At 39.6% G+C, this 18,550-nt stretch overlaps 2 protein-coding genes across 6 annotated transcripts in view; one reads left to right on the top strand and one right to left on the bottom strand.

Annotated features, from left to right (window-relative positions):
* Positions 1-6,052, top strand: part of FNBP1L (formin binding protein 1 like) — a 55,613-nt gene extending 49,561 nt beyond the window's left edge. For 2 of the 3 annotated variants that reach the window (XM_061379318.1, XM_061379317.1), the window contains 5 exons: positions 1,210-1,319; positions 1,889-2,021; positions 2,479-2,573; positions 3,029-3,177; positions 3,567-4,282. In XM_061379318.1, the coding sequence (XP_061235302.1) occupies positions 1,210-1,319; positions 1,889-2,021; positions 2,479-2,573; positions 3,029-3,177; positions 3,567-3,745 (666 nt within the window). In that variant the 3' untranslated portion in view covers positions 3,746-4,282. Of the gene's footprint in view, positions 1-1,209; positions 1,320-1,888; positions 2,022-2,478; positions 2,574-3,028; positions 3,178-3,566; positions 4,283-4,797 lie in introns of those variants that run through there. The other variant, XM_061379316.1, reaches the window with a different exon arrangement.
* A 1,372-nt stretch (positions 6,053-7,424) lies between these two features.
* The window catches only part of BCAR3 (BCAR3 adaptor protein, NSP family member), a 92,385-nt gene continuing 81,259 nt past the window's right edge, over positions 7,425-18,550 (bottom strand). For 2 of the 3 annotated variants that reach the window (XM_061379313.1, XM_061379314.1), the window contains 8 exons: positions 17,752-18,194; positions 17,131-17,231; positions 14,717-15,357; positions 11,746-11,861; positions 10,759-10,930; positions 10,459-10,582; positions 9,442-9,654; positions 7,425-8,327 (listed from right to left, as the gene is read on the bottom strand). In XM_061379313.1, coding sequence (XP_061235297.1) covers positions 8,140-8,327; positions 9,442-9,654; positions 10,459-10,582; positions 10,759-10,930; positions 11,746-11,861; positions 14,717-15,357; positions 17,131-17,231; positions 17,752-18,194 — 1,998 coding nt within the window. In that variant the 3' untranslated portion in view covers positions 7,425-8,139. Of the gene's footprint in view, positions 8,328-9,441; positions 9,655-10,458; positions 10,583-10,758; positions 10,931-11,741; positions 11,862-14,716; positions 15,358-17,130; positions 17,232-17,751; positions 18,195-18,550 lie in introns of those variants that run through there. The other variant, XM_061379315.1, reaches the window with a different exon arrangement.

Genomic DNA, 18,550 nt, shown 5'->3' with positions numbered 1-18,550 from the left:
AACAAAAAAATGGCAGGGGAGATGTTCCTTTACTGTGAGAAATCCTAGAAAGCTGTTCTATGGAATAAAAACCACACCTTAATATTGTTATTTTGCTGAGTAGATCAGTAAAACTTCACGAACAGACCTCTGTCCTTCTGATTGTTGCTGTAGTTTTAACTGACCTTGTTCCTTCACAGTGTGCAAAAGCACCTGAAAGGATTTTATTTTTTTTTGCTCCAGAAAGAAACACTTCTGCTTTCTTTTGGACCCATTGTGTCTTGATTTCCCTCCTTTTGTGGTGTCTTGTCCCTCCTTAAGAAGCAGTGATACTGTGATTTTACAAGTGCAAAAGAATCAAGAAGCTGAGGGGCAAGAGCATGTTAAAAAGGGGTGGTGGAAACTTGGCACCTGAGCCTAAGACTCTGTATGTCAAATCACAACAGCCATGTTTCTGTCAAGTTTCTTCTTGACCAGTTTGGTTTGACAAGTAAATAAATGAGTTTGGAAAGTAAGAGGTTTTATCCCTCCCTGAAACATTTTTTCTAATAATTTCAGGATACTGAAAAAAAAAGTGTCTTTGAATACTTGAGCAAGTTTTGAATCAGATTAGTACATTTCATAAGTTTAAGCCAAAGTTTTGCTGTTACAAAGGCTTTTACTATGAAGTAGTTTGACTCAAGGTAAAATACATCTTATGTGTTTCCTTAGCCAGATTGCTGAACTTCCAGAAGAGAACTAGAGTAGTTCTTTGGAATGAATATCCAGTATTTTTCTTTTCATAACTTCCAAATCGCCATAGAAGATGCACTCCAGAGAAAGATTCAATTATATGCATATTATCATTAGTATTATTACGTACTCATCTTAGATTTTTGTTCTGACTAAAATTACTAGGTAACTGTGTCCTTTCTAAATCTGCTTTAAGTGCAGTGGGTGTAATAGGAGGCACATGGCTTAGCATCTCAGAAAAATAATTGTTTCCAAATTTTGAACTACATTTGCAAGCCAACTGTTAACAGAAAGCATTGAGAACCTTGAATGAATGACTACGACCTGGCAGCAAGAACGTGTGTTTCTTCTGTTGGGGTCTGGTTTAGAGCTGTGTGTTAAGTAGGGCTTTTTAGAAGGTCCATCCTGCTTCCAGTGAATGCTGTCCGTGTGTGGGTATGTCAGTTCGGCTCTCCAGATGTGTGGGTGTCACTTGTTTAACAGTATTTTTACTTGCAGGGCCCTGCATTAGAAGATTTCAGCCACCTCCCTCCAGAACAAAGACGCAAGAAACTGCAGCAGAGAATCGATGAACTTAACAGAGAACTACAGAAGGAAACAGACCAAAAGTGAGTGCATTTTTTTTGAGCTTTGTTGTGATTCTCTCTCTTTTCAAGTCCCCTACCTAAGCCAACAGCACTCAGAAGCTAAGAGAGGATATAGTAGCCCAGGCTATTAGAAAGCATTTTTTGGTTCACGTTTTATTGTACGTAAGTTCAGTTAGCATTGCTTCCTTCTGCTTTGCTATAATACACATTTTGATCCTGATGTTGCATAGGGAACTCTAAAATAATGCATAGAGAAATAAAGGTTGTTGAGCAACTGAGCTGCAACTTGGTGCATTAAGAATAGAATGTTATTCATATTTTGGGAAAATGTGTATAACAAACAATATGGGAAGCAGTAACAAGACTGGATAGAGCAGAGGTTATAGTTGGTGTCCTTGTGTGCTTGTGCACGACTGAAGAGGCAGGCAGTGCTAAGATGACAGAATGGGAAAAAGACTTGGTTGTGGTATGGGAGCAGTAGTTCGTGTCCATGCTTATGGGTCACAAGCTCGTACACATGAGCATTATTTTAACTTTAATGAACCAGTACTGGTGTGTAATAAGTCTTGTTGGGTTTTGTATCTTTTTAGAGATGCTCTCATAAAGATGAAGGATGTTTATGAAAAAAATCCCCAGATGGGTGATCCAAGCAGTCTGCAACCGAAATTAACTGAGACTATGAGCAACATGGATCGTCTGCGGATGGAAATACATAAGAATGAGGTGAGACGTTAAAACAATTCCTTGGAAAACGTAAATGAATGGTAAAGTTGTAGTTTGCTTTGTAGGCTTGTAAATGCAGCACCTGGAGAAACTACCTGATTTAAGAAAGTGCTTCTGATGTGATTGTTTGTAGGGTGCCATATTTTGAAGTACATTCATCTAGCTAAGGATGTGCATTATTAAAGATGTACACTGTTCAGAAGGATACAGAAGTTTTACTTTTCAGAAGAATTTCTTAATATTCACTTAATCTGAATTTTTTATGTGATTAAAGATAATTCTTCTGAAGACTGTGGAGTATGGGCTAAGCATGAAGGATAGATGAAGTGATGATGAGACTTTCCCTGTCAATGCAGGGTGTGTGGCTGTATGCAATTACATGTGTGTATTAAATGGTCTTTGATGGTTTAGAATCAAGTTTTCTTTGACACCAATATTTGTCTTTTTTTCCCCTAAGGCCTGGCTCTCTGAAGTTGAAGGTAAAGTAGCAGCCAGAAGTGACAGGCGGCACAGCAGTGATATCAACCACCTTGTAACACAGGGCAGAGAGAGGTCATTATTCTATCTCTACTACCTTTATGCTAGAATGAGTACATCTCTTTGATAGTTAACAGTAGGTGATGGTTGTTACTTATCCCTTGAAAGTTTATATCCTTCTAAAGGAAGATCTTAATGGTTCTGAATTCTAGAGGTGATTTCATGTCATTATGGTAATATTAAAAAAGTGAGTGTAATCAAAACACCCACTCAAGAAATAGCCTTTTAAAGCTGTCTGATTCTGTTGCTTAAGATTCTGTTGCTTTTGAATTTACGTTTGTTTTTGTAGCAGATTTCAGTCCAAGCCTTTCCTAGGTCATTGTTTTCAGAAAATCACCTCCTGCAGTACATACAGAAATGACTAATGGGCCTTCCCAGAGTGATTTTTCCCTTGCTGTGACACATGTATGTTCCAAGTTTTAGAGCTAAAAACTCCTCAGAGTCCTCACACTCCAATCATTGCATTATAGCCCTGAAGGCAGTTACACGGATGATGCCAGTCAGGAGGTTCGAGGCCCACCACAGCAACATGTGCAACCCAGTGAGTTTGATGATGAGTTTGAAGATGATGATCCATTACCAGCTATAGGACATTGCAAGGCAATATATCCCTTTGATGGTAAGGTTCACAGCATGCACAGTCATTCCTTGACTACAGGGCATGGATTATTTCTTATGGAAAAGACAGGTAAAATGATTTAAAGTGAATCAACTGTATGAGCAATGAGCTGCTCATGAGATTTGTGGAAATACTTTACAAATCATCACCTGAATTCATGAGCAGTGCTCTTGTGCTGTTTTAAAATAAATATTAGCACAACTATTGGCAAATATTCAGCTTTACAATCAGAGTAGGTTTTTGTCTGTAAGCCTGTCTGAACATATGTTATGTTGCACAGATTTTTGGTTCTTCCTGTTTATATATAATCTGGAAACTGTGCCCTGGGAAAAAGATGACTTGAAATTCTGTCTGAACATTGAAATTTATCTGCCTCTTGTTTCTCCCAGGTCATAATGAAGGCACTCTGGCAATGAAAGAAGGAGAGATTCTGTACATTATTGAAGAGGACAAAGGAGATGGGTGGACAAGAGCTCGAAGACATAATGGAGAGGAAGGCTATGTGCCAACATCATATATAGATGTAACACTAGAGAAAAACAGCAAAGGTGCAGTAACCTATATCTAATGATAAACTGGCAGCTTTCAGTTGTACATTCCCCAGGCAAAATAGTGTAAAAAAAAAAAAAAAAGTCACAGAGGTTCATGGAAAGCATTATGATATCGACAGTGGTCTGTTGTTTGCAATGTGAGTTTGCTGTAGTTTTTTTCAGAGATGATAACCCTAAATTACATATCTGTCTTACACTGGTTGGGAAGTCTGACCAATGTCTTCTGCTTTAACTGATGTACTAGGGTTCCTGCCTTACAAACCACTAAATCCAATTCAGCTGTCATACTGCAAAAGACCAGATTCTGCTTGTTCTGTTAGAATACTTTGTTTTTATAGACAGCTGAAAAATGGCTTAGTTTTAAAGATAATCTCTCTCAGAATTTACCAATGCCATTTTTATGACTTAAACTAAATGTTTAAATAGAGGGTTTTTTCCTCTAAGAACTAACTGAACTCAGTTACTGAAAATTATTAATTTCCTTCCTTAACAAGTACTTGGCAGCTTTCACTTCTTAAACAGGAAAATGTTTCCTGATTCTGAAAGCTCAACAATACTCAGGAAAAAACATTATGATTAAGGAGGACACTAAGTCCACTGACCTGGCTCTCCTTTCTTTTCAGCACTTGTAATGTAGAGTGTTGTGTATCGGACACAACTCTATTGTTTTAACTCTAGATACCTTAAAGCAAAGAAAAACACCGTATGTAATGCTTGATGTGTTACTGAAACCTCTCTCTGCTCCTGACATAGAATGATGTTATAGTCTTAATCTGTGCCTGTAAAATAAGTGTTTGAATTGCATCATGTTTAGTTTGAAAAAAAATCTTAAATATGCAGCAGTTCCCCCTCTGAGGACTGGAAATGGCATTGCACTACTTGATTACTAGGGTGAAAGAGAAAAAGCTAATCTAATAGCTGTGGCTTGTGTTTCTAACAAGAGTCTGTGGAATTAAGTACAAGGCTGATGTGTAGCCACTGAGAAGGGCCTGTTAGAACCAAGCACGCTTCTCTGTCTTCTAAAGGCCTTCAGTAACTGTGTTCTTTTCTTTTTCCTCTTGGACTGCAGGTTCCTGAAGCGGGTTTCTGAGAAAATGGGCGAGATCTTGAAGGAGGTTACATGCAGCTGCTGGGGGGTGGGGGGGTGGGTTCTAGACTGGGAGGCCCAAGGGGAAAAGCTAGTTGCATGAATGCATGCAGACATACATTTAGTCACTAACATCTTAGCATCTCCATACATAGGTAAGGATGGTGATACAAATTCTTCAATTTGTGCAGGAAAAGAGAGTTCCATTACCAGAGTAACAAAGCTACTGCTCCTAAAATTGCTTTATTTTCATTGTCTAAGTTGTTCCGGATGCACAAATTATATTTCACCTTGTGCTATATTTTGGTTATATCTCAGTTACATTCTTCTCAACTCAATTGGCAGTCATTTAGAACCATAAGTCAGTTATCAGTCTGCCTGTACCACCTCCATGCTCGCCGTTAACCTCCTCCTGCATGCCTAGGACAGTCGGGCATGTCTGCATAACACTTTGCCATCATTGCTTGTCTTATTTTGTAACAAATCATTTTCTTCAACTATCTTCAGCACTAGAGTTCCATACCAGTATCCATGTATGCTGCTATAACTATACCACTGCAACCATCATTACATTCCAGTTTTTGGCATAACTGATAAGAGACCATATGTATTTGTGTTGATTTGGGGAAATGCTACATCTATGCTCTAGCCTACAATGCAATCAAGAGAAACTCCTAGAACTGTGGTCCATCTTCAGCACTTCAGTAACCTGTTGTGAGCACTGAAAACCTGGAACACGTCCAGAGAGATTCAACACTGCGAGCTAACGACTGTTTTCAGAAGTCAACCACTTGCCATTCAAATGCTGCCTTAAACTAGAGTGCCTAAATCTGTTGTTTGCCAACACTACCACTTACAGTATCCCACAAAGGGCTTTGTGTCTTGGCTCTTTTCACAGTGCTGCAGCTGCTGGGGTAGCCACAGTAGGCGTTTTCTAGAGCTCTACTTTACTGGATACATGGTGCGTCATGAATTTGATACATTGAGATGTGTATCTCTTCATTTGACTTTTAATATTTTTTTAGAATATTTTTATGGAAACTGTCTTTTAGTTTTTCACTATGAAGTTCCAATTTTAATTACTGCAGTGCTAGTCCATTTCCAGGTGATGCTTCATTGTATGGACCAGTTGAAATTTGAGTGATACTTCGTTAATGATCTATGTGCACTTTTACTTGTAAACAATTGAAATTGGATATGTTTATACGTGTAAATATAGTTGTCTGCAGTGCCCCTATTGCTTATGTTGTCTAGCCTCCCATTTGTGGTTCTATTAAATACACCATATGATTTACTAGGGTGGTAAGAATTAGACTAGCTATGTTGGGGGGAGGGATACTTGTATCAAAGCAAGCTTGTCAACCCAGCCACCTGCTGTTTGTTTGGGGAAATGAAATCAGGATCAAAACATCCGGCTTTCCTGGGGTCTGAAGCAATAGTTAGATGCAGTAGTGCTGGATTCTTTTTAATTTCAGTGTTAGTAGGAACTGTACTACGAATAAGACTGAATTGGAGTGACTTGTGTAGAGGTTTATTCCTTCTGTTATGTACACCACTATTACACAGCTTGACCTAGTGTATTAGAGGGGCTATTAAACTAAAGTTTAGATTTTTGGAGCTTGTATACAGGGTTATTTATATAATAATGTGACATTACTCAATACTGACAAAACTACTTAGGTAGTTTTTGGGGGGGGGTGGGGGGGTTTGTTGGGATGGGTCTTTTTGTTCTGGGTTTTTTGTTTTTGTTTTCTCTTAAAATCTAGTGCTTTTTTTATTTTAGAGAAAAGGAGGAAATTGTGATCTGTGTATTTTCTGCTAAAGGGCCTGTGGTTTGCCTGGCTAACAGCCTTGCAGGTCAGTAATAACACTTCCTGGTAAAGGACTAAATGTTCTCTTAAGGCTACTGTTTGTTTTTCTAAAACCAGGATTTGCTTCCTTTGGAGGCAGGTTGCTTTCGTGAGGGATAGTGCAACTTGTATGAGGGTTATTAAACATAGGAAAAAACATTTGTACTTGCACAGCTAGCTATAAATCACTTCTAAAATTCTGAACGTGAGTTGTCTTAAAGAATCTTACATTTTCCAGTAATTTTTAATCATTTTTTGTGCACACATTGATTTCCTAAATGTTAAATGCTTTGTTTAAAAATAGTGTTCTCTGTTGAGAATATTTTCATGGAATAAAAAATCTTTTCATGCTCTATGGAATTACCTTCCCCACTTGTCTTCTGTTAAAGACTTCCAGCATGAGCACTGTAACTTCCTGTTACCGTGGTAGAACCTCTGGTGTGATTGGAGGTGGGAGGAATAGATCATACCATTTCGGTGTTTGCTGTGTTGTGAGCCTGCTCAAATCATTTCAAGTTCTGTAAAAGTAACATTTCACTTAATAATAATGAGCACATGAATCTCTAACCTTAGTTCTTGCTTGAACATTTATCCAGGTTCTGAGGATAATGCTAAAACACCATTTTTATATGCAACACAGTGGAATTTGCTGCTGAAGCACTCTTAATACAAACACCACACATGCTGATTTCCTGTGAAAAGTGCTAACAGCTTATGCTTTGCCTTCATCTAAGAAAAGAATGCTACTTACTAAAATGATTCACCTCAGTAAATGAAGCAAGTTTAATGTATTCATACACCCACATTTACTCATATCTGAAAGCATTTTAATTTTCTGGATTGTTTGTTCTTGCCATTTCATCATCTATTCCTGGCAGCATAGCTCCTGTTTAGGCTCCAGCAAAAGCACTACAGATGCTGTCTTAAACACAAAGTAAGTTGTCCCAACATACGCAACTCATTTTGTACCTTCACAGGAGCAATGATAGTTGAGCTTCCTGTTGAGATCACAGATATAATTTCTGCAACCTGCAAATTATTTTGCATAAAGATACACTTTAATTCACAATTCTATGTACAGTGATCTATGTTCATTAAAAGAATACTATACAACAAGTTTTCTGCAATGTCACTTAATCTATTCTTGTATTTACACTGTTTACTTAATTTTAATATTAAGAAGGCAATGCCCGTAAGTCTTAGGCATTATTAAAACATTCTAACTAGGAAATACAAAAAGCTGTAAGACTGACTTACAGGGCTAACCTACCTGTTTTAAAGGGATCACTCACTGACTTAGTGACACAGTAAATAAATAATCTGTTTAGAAATCAGTAGTTTTAAAACAAGTGTGCATTGTGCAGTTAAAAGTTCTAAACATCTTGTGAAATGGAAGAAGTTTGTGCTGTTTCAAATTGGCAGAAGAAAACCAAGGTTATTTCAAGTATATCATTTAAATAGTGTTTACAGAGTCTTATATACTTAATTGTTCCACCTGCTTCAGTGGGGGAGGTTCCAGTTTTCGGGAAAGTGCAGTTAAAATCTGGCTGAATTTCTCATATCTTTCATTCTGATTAACTTGGGCTCCTTTACTGCCCCAGAGCAATCTCATTTGAAATTCTGTCTTGAAGATTTCACTCATTTCTTCATCTGGCTGAAAACCTAGTAAAGAAAAAGAATCCCACAGTATTACTATCAGACAAGTTTTTTTATTCAGAAGAAATGGATTTTAAAATTATTCCCTCCAAATAACATAAGCCTTAGTGTGCTGGGTTCCTTTAGATATTTTTAACAATTGACAGTCCTTTCCATTACTGACATTCTGTAGCGTATAAATGCTTTAGGGATACGAGGACAGGCTATCCCCTTGCTCAATTTTAATGATCTGGAATTGTCATTACAAGCCTTACTTTAAATACAATTATTGCTGTATACACGCTACCACCATCAAGATACACTTTAATAATTCACAATTCTATGTACATTCATTTATATTCATTAAAGGAATATCATATAACAAACTTTCTGCAATGTCACATACTTAATCTGTTCTTGGCTTTACACTGTTTAATTTTAATATTAAGAAGCCAATGCCCTTTAATCTTACGCATTCTCAACATATTCTACATATTCTAACTGGGAAGTACAAAAAGCTTTAAGATTGCTTTAAGATTACCTTACAGGGGTAACCTAACTTTAAAGGGATCACTCAGTGACTTGATGACACAGTAAATAAATAATCTGTTTAGGAATCAGCAGTCATCTGTCTCCCTTCACTGTTTCAGTCAAACTTTAAAATACAGTCACATGTTGAACACGTTGCTGCTTTCTGGCTCCAAGCAGTCAAGATCATAATGCTGCATTTTGCACTACTGTAAGAAAACCTCATGATGACAAATGGTGGTATATTTGCAACAAACAGAGTAGGGATTTGAAAACGTACAGAGAAGAAGCTATCCTCAGTCCGTACTGTACTTCTGCTCAGCTGCTAGAAGGGTCAAGCATATTAAGTCACGAGAACTTTGACTTTTGTTTAGTAAAAACATCTGTTGATTACTGGAGAACTACAGTGATTAATAATTAACTGTCTTCTTTTAAGCTATATTGATGTCCTCTGACTTAGTTTCCTGCAGGACATTTGCTACTATCTCAGCTCCCATGAAAGAGGAGAAGAATTTCTTCCACTATTGGTGACACTTAGGCAAAGACCTTATTCTTCAGATATAACCCCTGCTTTGTGTCAAGGTGCAGCAGTTTCTCCTACACTGCTCCCTACCTTCCAGCATCCGCCCTGCAGTCAGGCTGTACATTTCTGCATTCTGTGCTATCTGACGAGCCATGGCCAAGTGCTTGAGCATTATCTCACAGCTTTGGTCACTGCTTTCCCACAGGTCCATCCCTTCAAAAATGACAGCTTGCCGCTCCATCAAGGTAATGAGAGGCATCAGCAGTGGCACAGTCACATGCTTCTGTGGAGTACTGGTGGTCTCTGGAATAGAGAACAACAAACAAATCATATCAGACATTATGAAATTGCTAATTCAAGAAACTATTGGAAACTATTATTTTTCTTCCATCCTCCAAACTAACACATTACCTCAAGTGCATCAGTCCTACCAGTTTCCAGGGAACTGGCTGGGAGAGAATGCCAAAGCAAGTTAATGTTGGAAAACTACTCTTACCTGTTACAGAAGAGGGCTCTGCTGAATTATTAGACAGTGGTACAGAGATATAAAACACATTTAAAATCTGCATAATTAATAATTACAATAAATTCTGTGAGGCTTACGTTTTCTTTATCCATTCTCTTGGATAAGTATTCAGATGTTATTCTCTGCCTCGCACTGCTTTGGAGATGAAAGCTGCAAAGAATGGATGCAGAAGCCCTTGGTGTGATCAGAGGAATTCTCTTACTAACCCATTCTTTGTATTTAAGGATTCATCCTCTGATCCAGTAGGCAAAGCAAGTAAAAATCTAAATTTGCCAAAAGCAACTCTTTTCTGAATAAAGGAGATTATTTTTTTTCTGTCTTTGAGGGAAGCAAAGAAAGTGTTTCAGTTTCTGCTCCACAAAGAGGGAGTATAAGTTTGAGAATGCTGTTAGATTCTGCCAGTTTGTCTGACAGACTTGTTTCTTTCGATTGCACTGTCTTATAGTGCATTCTACAAGTTCACAGCACTTTTAACATGTGATACACAGCTATCCAAACAGCAGCTGCCTCATCTCCCTACACAGGAAATGAGCAGTGAGAAGTTAAAAGGACAGACAGAAACCAGTGTCACTCATACTCACTGTTCCACTCGTCTTGTCCTTCATGCAAAGCTTTGCTAAATGGCTTCAGCTGTTTTTCATACATAATGGCAGTCTGGGTATAATGATGTCTCAGAGAGGTCCAGGTTTGTTCTAACCTAGTGACCTGTTCATAGACAATGACAGAATACCTTGTTAGTGATGCCACAGCAATCACAGGAACAGCACCCTGCTAGTGAAGTTTGTTCTGATGAGCTCTCTAGTCTTGATGAAGTTGCATAAATGAAAATAAACTACCAAACAATTCCATAGTTTGGAACATAAAGAGAAACAGATTTTTACCTGTGGCATTTCCAGTGCTTTCATAATGGCAGAAAATCCATACAAATCCCCCAGTGAGTCTTTCAGCTCCACTGCAACTTGGATAATCCTGTTCAATGTTGCTGCTCTATCTTCTACTGTTCCTGTGCAACCCAGGATATCCACAGCTATTCCTATAGCCATGGTATTGTGCCTGTAAATGAAAAAAAATATGCTGTTTACTAAATAATTATGCTTTACATGTGTTCAGGAAAATCTGTTCAAAGGTTTATTTCAATAGCTTGGTGTGCCCCAGTAAACTTACTCTTGCCAACATCCTTGTATCAAGAAAAGTAATGCCATTATATAGGACATAGACATGTTGGCTTTTAAAATAAATTTAGTAAGATTTCCTGAAATACTATTAGTATACGAATTTCTGCTTAAGCAATGAATGACTGAACAATTCTGGGAAAATTGCCCTAATTCCATTTTGTCCTCTGCACTCAAATCCTGGGATCTTCCCCCAAACTTTCAGCAATCAAACTACTGAAATCTGATTCAGAGCAGCAGAAAAGCTAGATCAGGGATAGAAGACCCCTAACTGTTCCCCCTTAACTTGTGCAGAGGTTTTAGAATAAGATCTGCTGATCATTTTTTGCTTTAGTAGCACTTCTAGCCTCTTCCCCAGCTGCAGAAGGCTACTGCCTTCAATTTTTCCAGAAAAACACATTCAGCTATATTCTAGGTCCCCCCCTAAACTTTGGCTTGGCTGAGTTCTTAAAGGAGATGAGGGTGTTGAGCTCTAAGGACAATTCCTCTTTCCCTGTGTTACATGCGCGGATTTGCCCCAGGACGTTAAGGAATGTTTCCTATGCAAAAAGCAGTTCATGCCGCATCTCTCTACCCTGCCCTGTGTACACATGAATTCAGACAACCTGTAGGCAAGCACTCTGAGGAAGCAGAGTACAACATAGCAATGCTCTGAGCTAGCCAGCTGCCCTGGAAATGAGTAACAGGAACACTTACCTTTCAATGAGGTCAAGGCGCAGTTGATGTCCATAAGGCAAGGTGATCAGTTCCAGCCCAGAGTTCACTCCCATAAACCTCCTCATCTCTTCAGACACTTCCAGTATCCTTGCCACCTGCCAAGGGCAAAAGACCTGCGTGTGATTTGAAACTCATTTACTTCAAACCCCCGCTGCAACCACATAGAAGTCCTCCAGGTTAGTGCAGGGCATACAGAGCTAAGTGCACAGCATGCAACACTGGAATACAGTCATCTAAGAAAAACTTGATTAACTTTAATGCACTTTCACTGCCTTACACAAAAAGACCAACATTTGCTTTGCCACCTTCATTTCTAAAAAGATGATTGCTCTGAATGCTTTTGGATTAAATCACAGGCTCCTCATAAAGATTAATTAGTAAAAGGTCTTTAAGAAGGACACTGAATGTTGAGGGCCTAATGAAGTCAGCATGTGAAAGCTGACACCCTCACCAATTTGTCTTTGCTTTTTAAACACACAGTATTAGCTACCAGTTATAGCAATAGAAATTATATATGCTAATTTGCTAATTACAGGCAAAACCACATTAACATACTAATGTGAGATTATCTGCTGGTTTAAGGCCTGTATGATGACACATGCACAAATCCATCTACCTGCTATTTACTGACATATCAGCAGGCTTTCTTGGTTATGAAAAGATGAAAGCAATCTGGGCCACACAACAAGCCTCCCTGGTACAAAATCTAGCACTGTCGAGAAACCTGTTTCACTTCTGGAGATGCAGGAGTGATCTGAAGCCCCTAGAGACACACACTGACTGCTACTTCATTGTCAAAAAAAGTCCTCTCAGGCCTGCAAGTGGCAGATACTCCATCCCCATATGGGTGCTCTTCTCATTATTAGAAATCTCACTATTTAAAAGGCAAACAGCCACTGCTGCCACTCAAGACAAGCTATGAACTTCAGCCTTATCACAGATCTCAGTACAAAGCATTTATTCTGTCCCAGTTCACATGCCAATCCTGTTGCATCATGCAGTTCTTATCAGTGTGGTAGTATGCAGCAAGTTACCAATGAATGACAGTCATTGGCTTTCAGCACTGCAAGATAAAGATAAAACAGACTTCTCTACATGTCCCAGCCAGTTACCGTTCCTGCTCCAAAACCCAAAAATCTGTTTCTGTAAAACACTCCAGTGACTTCTAATGAACTGTACAGGCTCCCACGCTTCCAAGAGACAGTTTCCTTGGCCTCATTCCAGAGCTCACAGAATTTAAAATAAGAGACTAATAACAACCTAATTGAATATAGTATATATAAAACTCCCTTACTAATTCTCTAAGGCATGCATATCCTGTGCCTTCAAGCAACATACACTTTAACAATATATTAAAAGACATTCTGGTTTTTATTATGAGGTTCAAGAAGGAAAAGGTGAATTTCAGAACTAAAATGTCAGAGGATGCTCTTGCTACTCTTGGAACCATAGTAAAGAAGCCAGTCTGTCACTTCTGAAAAGATCAAGCAGTTGTAGAGCTGAATTTTTCTGAGCCACCATGTCTACATGAAGCCTCACTCCAGCAGCTAACACTGCTACTGAAGAGAGAAGCTGCATTTGACGTTGGCAGGAACCCAGCAGCTGGCAGAGAATGGCACACTCATCCCACTGCTGCTCTGGTGAACTACCCCCTTCCCACATCTGAGGTGTGAATCAGTGCAGCAGTGCTAGGCTGAGCACCAGACGTTTAATCTGGAGCACTACCACTTCCTTTCTTGTCTGCAGTGGAGCTGCCCAGTAAGTAGCCATGCGTGCCGCTTCTCAAGCTGCACTTAAACCCAAAGAAAGCCCCAACACTCAGTTCCTGTAGCTGCTCTGTGGCAGGTACAGCACTTGGCAGCCCAGCAAAGTGGTGCAGATTCAACTGCAGTTGAATTTCATGTATTACAGAAAGTCAACAGCTCACAAGGAAATGACTTCTGTCCTGGTGTATTTCTGAACCAACAGCCCATCCCCAGCTCTGTCAGCTGAACAAAGTATACATTGTAGGAAAATAATGCTTTGTGGTTTTACATCTTTCCAAACACTTTCCTAGCAATACAGTTCTCATAGGAGAAAAATGCACAAGGCCTGATAGCTATTTTCCCCCACCACCTGTCCAGCCATAAGACAGAAACTCGGGTAAAAAGAGCATCTAGTTTAAATACATTTAGTTCCACTGAACGTCATACCAGCCAGGGTATGGCAACCAGGTAATGTCTGTCTACTGTATGCTCTTGTGAGCTAACTGGCTATTTCCTTTCACAAGTGGTACTTTCCACAATGGTTTACAGCACAGACAGCTCACCCTCCGGTATAGAAGAAAGGCTGAATCACAGATACACAGCAACTGATAGGAGATTAAAAGGATGTATCACAGTGTTGGTTAACATCTTGTTCTTCAAACAGAATCGCAGAATGGTTTGTGTTGGAAGGGACCTTAAAGACTATCTAGTTCCAAGCCCCTGCCACAGGCAGGGACACCTTCCACTAAACCTGGTTGCTCAAGGCCTGTCAAACTTGCCCTTGGACACTGACAGGAATGGAGCATTCACAGCTTCCTTGGGCAACCTGTGCCAGAGCCTCACCACCAGCACAGTAAAAAAATCCTTCCTTATATCCAGCCTAAATCTCCCCTGTTTAAACCTATTACCCCTTGTCCTACCATTACAGTCCCTGGTGAGGAGTCCCTCTCCAGCACCCTTGTAAGGCTCCCTTCAGATACTAGATGGTGCTAAAAGGTCTCCACACAGCTTCTCTTCTCCAGGCCGAACCACCCAAAACTTTCCCAACGTGGGAAAAAAAAACACCCCGACACCCTAAAAATTCCTACAATCAAGTCAATACGTTTGTTGTATTAGCTGCAAATCTACCCATTAATCTTTTCAAAATGGTTGTGTAAAAAGTATGAACCTGCACAGTACAAAATAAAATGCAAGAGTTTTCTTACCTTGCAGTCCATTCTAAGAATATGCTGTGCAATAACCTTTGCACTGTTGTTGGTGAAAAGCTCCTTAATTCTTCTTAACATTGATGTTTCCAATGGCTTGTTTTCAGGAGGAAGTAGTTTGGATTCAAAATCATTCGGTTTAAAACTAGACACAGTCTCAAACACAGGTGCAGAAAAGATGCTGTCATCTTCAGCCATATGAGTTGAAGCTTCTAAAACATCTGCAGAGTTCATCATAGGGTCATCTTCCAGGATCAAATAGTTTGTTTCAGAGTTCCTGAATGAGTGTGTTCCCTTCTCCTTTCGTATCAGATGTTCCACATAGCTGGTTTTCTGACATAACTGCTGCTTTGTTGCTGCAGGATCTCTGGCAGGGCTTAGTTCACAGTAGTGTTCTTCTGAACTGTTGGAAGCTAAGGGAGAATCTGGGGGCTTTATCAGGGGTGCTTTGCTGGGTTTAGGTGGAGGCTTTGGGCAGAGCTGACTGTCTGATCCTCTAAGAGCTTCTCCTACTTGTAACTCAGATGTGACTTTCTGAACAACTGTGGGGCTTAGAGAAGGCTCACTGCCTGTTCTAAATGCAGGAGAGCTTGGATATGGGTCTGCATCTGCTTCAGGTAATCGAAATGGATGTCTTGAACCTGCAAGGGAAAACGGAATTTTAGAAGGCCAAAACACGTATCACTCCTGATGCCTGTCCCAGGGTTCATATCTTAATGCTAATTCCTGAGGAAAATATTGACTGATCATGTCAGTTACACTCTGACAAAATGCATATGAAATTGTCTTTTGAGGAATAAGCTAGCCAGTAAATTCCATTCTCTTGCTGATCCTCCCCAAATCCCAAATACACAGAACAGCTGCACCATAATATTATTCTGTGGTAATGCTGACAATAATTCCAGTCCCTGCTGCATACATAGGCTATACTGTCAGAGCTGGATAGTCTCCATAGCTTGGAATAGGAGGCTTCTTTGTAACCTGATCTAGGCCATAAAAGCAGAAACTTCCAGCCACACCACATAAAAGATGAGTCACTTCTGAGAATGACAAGTTTGAGATGAAAGAAAAGCTTCCCACAGTCGAGCCTGAACCTGCCATGAGGTATGGAAGGAATGAATTTCAGGGCTGCTAACCTTTTTCCTAAATGGTAGCTGACGGCAAGAGCTGGAGAAACACATTCATATGCTTCTGTGTATTTGTACCTCATTCTGGACTCAAACCTCAGCATCCAATGTAGGACTGAAGCCTGTATCAGACATTCCCAGTCTGCAGTTCTCTGTGCATATGCCAGCAAAATGGCCAGTTGCAGCACATGGGCTTTGCTTCCAGCTGGCTCTCACTTTCTGCAGACAAAATCTGCAAAGCACAGCCTGTCACCACTCATAAGCAGTATCATACCAGAACCTGCTTGAAGGACCCTATGATAAAATACATAGCAGTACCCTTCAGATTAACTGGTGTAGTACCAAAAGAAAACTTTTTGCAGCCATGGACTGGAGTAAGATAATTGATTCAAGTACAGATGGACAGAAACTTGTTTAATGAATATCTGTCCATCCGATTGCTAAAGACAGGAGCACATCCATTCTATCAAGATACAGTCTCACTTTACAAATAATCAATATTATCTTTGCCTCAAGAATTCTTTCCACAACAGGCCCTACAAATTTCAACAGCTACCACATTCAGAATGACTAGCAGCCTCAGAAGTGAAACAGTAGAATTTGTCCACAGAGAACAGATGAATCCTTGAAACTTCCTTAGCCAGTATGTTAGTATGGATACAATTGCTTACATCTCTGAAGAGTATGAGAAAGAAAAAGCCACCATCAACAACCATCAGGTGTTGGTACACCTTGTATCACTGGAGGAAGACAATGACAGTCTCCATGGAACCAGACAGCAGCAAAAGGAACAAAAAGAAAAAGGGAGGGGGGGGGAGGAGGGAAGGTTGAATGCAAAAGCCAAAGCAGTGTTTTTTTTCCTGGGGAGGAACACTAGCACACCTGCATACTTGTGGAAGCAGTTACCAGACTCATGAGACAGGGCTTCTACTTAATAGACTTGTCAAAATGACATGTATGAGACAAGTCAGTTCTTGTAAAGCACAAGCAAGGAAAGGTCATACTGTCAAAAAGATACTAATGCCAACTGTAGCTGTTGTTTTTTTCCTGTGGAAGCCTACTGAGCTGTGTGCCAAGGTACTCAGCTACCTGGTGCACTGTAAGTGAAAACCCTATTCCAGTGATTTAAGGAGCAAGTAATATGCTAACACAGCTTACACTGGCCATTAAATAGATCTGTATATATAGGACTGAGAACACTCAACAATCTTGCTTTGGTAAGAAGCATAATGGACCACCTGGACACACACAAATTCTAAGTGTGAAACATTTAATTATAGAACATACCTATTAGCAGATAGCTCTCTGACTGGTGAGCCTTCAAAGGGAATCTTTTTTCCAGAACATGATCCAAACAAGCTGGCTGGCTACCACTTTTCTCTTTGTTTCTAGGGTAAACAAAAATGCAAACAAAACTATATCAATATTATATAAACCATATATATCCAACACTCTTAACACACATACATAATTGCCAGAATATATCAAAAACAGTGCAAGAATCATTAGCTACCCACTTGGGCAGCTTATAAGAATAAAAGGTATTCATGCTGTTGTGGCAGAAATGAATGGGCTATAATATATGTGACCCTGCAACATTCATGAGGGTGTTTTTTTAATGGAACATTTGGTTTGGACACTGAAATTAGGATCCATTATCTCACACTTGGCATTTTATTGCAGAAGTCAAACGTGGAAAGAAAAGCTTCTCTGGAGCAGCAAGATTTTATTCTAATCCTTTGCTTTATTCTGGTCAAGATTTGCAAAGAACAAGCTGCACTGCTGTTGTGCTTCCAGAGCCTACATTTGCTCTCACTCTAAAATCAGAGTGAAAATTCACATCATCTGCAGCTAGAGCTGATAAGAGTTACCTCATTTCCCTCCGTAAGGACAGCAAAATTAAAGTACCTCAAAAGATTGCCCCTGGGTATGCTCTGCTCTGGGGATTGCATGCTGGATATACCAAGACTCAGCCTTTTTGTAGTTTCTGGTTTTCCTTCAGGGATACTTGGCTCCTTTTGTCGGACTGGAGTTACACCATACTTTTCCTCTAGACACCTGAGAGGCACAGTCCTGTTGATAGGCTGAAAAATAATTGCTCCACTCTGCTTTGATATTGGTGTGCGATTCCCAACATAGTATCTAACCAAGCCAGGAATGCTGTCGAAGCTTTCCAGTTCAAGCTGATACTGAACATGGCAGTAGGCTTCATTGAGTCTTAGAACTGTTCTGTTGATCTTAAAATGCTGCGAGGTATTTTTCCACTGACAGGTAAGAACATAGTTCCCAGGACTGGAAAGAGAATCCCTGATCAGAAAGTCTCCATCTCTCTGAACCAGGCCTTCTGCCACCTTTTGAAGAAAAAGGATTATGCAAAAAAAAGACTTTTAGAATCAGAAAACAAGTAGTCAGACAACACACCACAAAGTATTCTTAAACACAAGATTTCACTTGGCTCCTCTGGAAGGACAGAAATACAAGAAGCCAGAAATATAAAGAAAAGCATGAAGTGCAGTAGAAAAATCATGTCTCCAATTCCAGATTTAAGAACCCATCCCACCGCAGAGATCTGGAGGGGTTTCTCTGAAAATGCCCAGCAGCATGACCCACACCTATGTATTTCTTACAGTTTGCTAATAAAATAAGGCGTGAAGGGAAAGCAATGACTCAGGATTTTAGACTTCAAAACATCTGAATAGACAGTCAC

The sequence above is a fragment of the Neopsephotus bourkii genome, unplaced genomic scaffold, assembly GCF_033783945.1.
Source record: "Neopsephotus bourkii isolate Nb327-2 ecotype Australia unplaced genomic scaffold, CSIRO-AGI_Nbou_v1 NB_1768, whole genome shotgun sequence".
Classification (NCBI taxonomy): Eukaryota; Metazoa; Chordata; class Aves; order Psittaciformes; family Psittacidae; genus Neopsephotus; species Neopsephotus bourkii.
The sequence above is the reverse complement of the archived record's forward strand: the minus strand, read 5'-3'. Positions and strand labels throughout refer to the sequence as shown.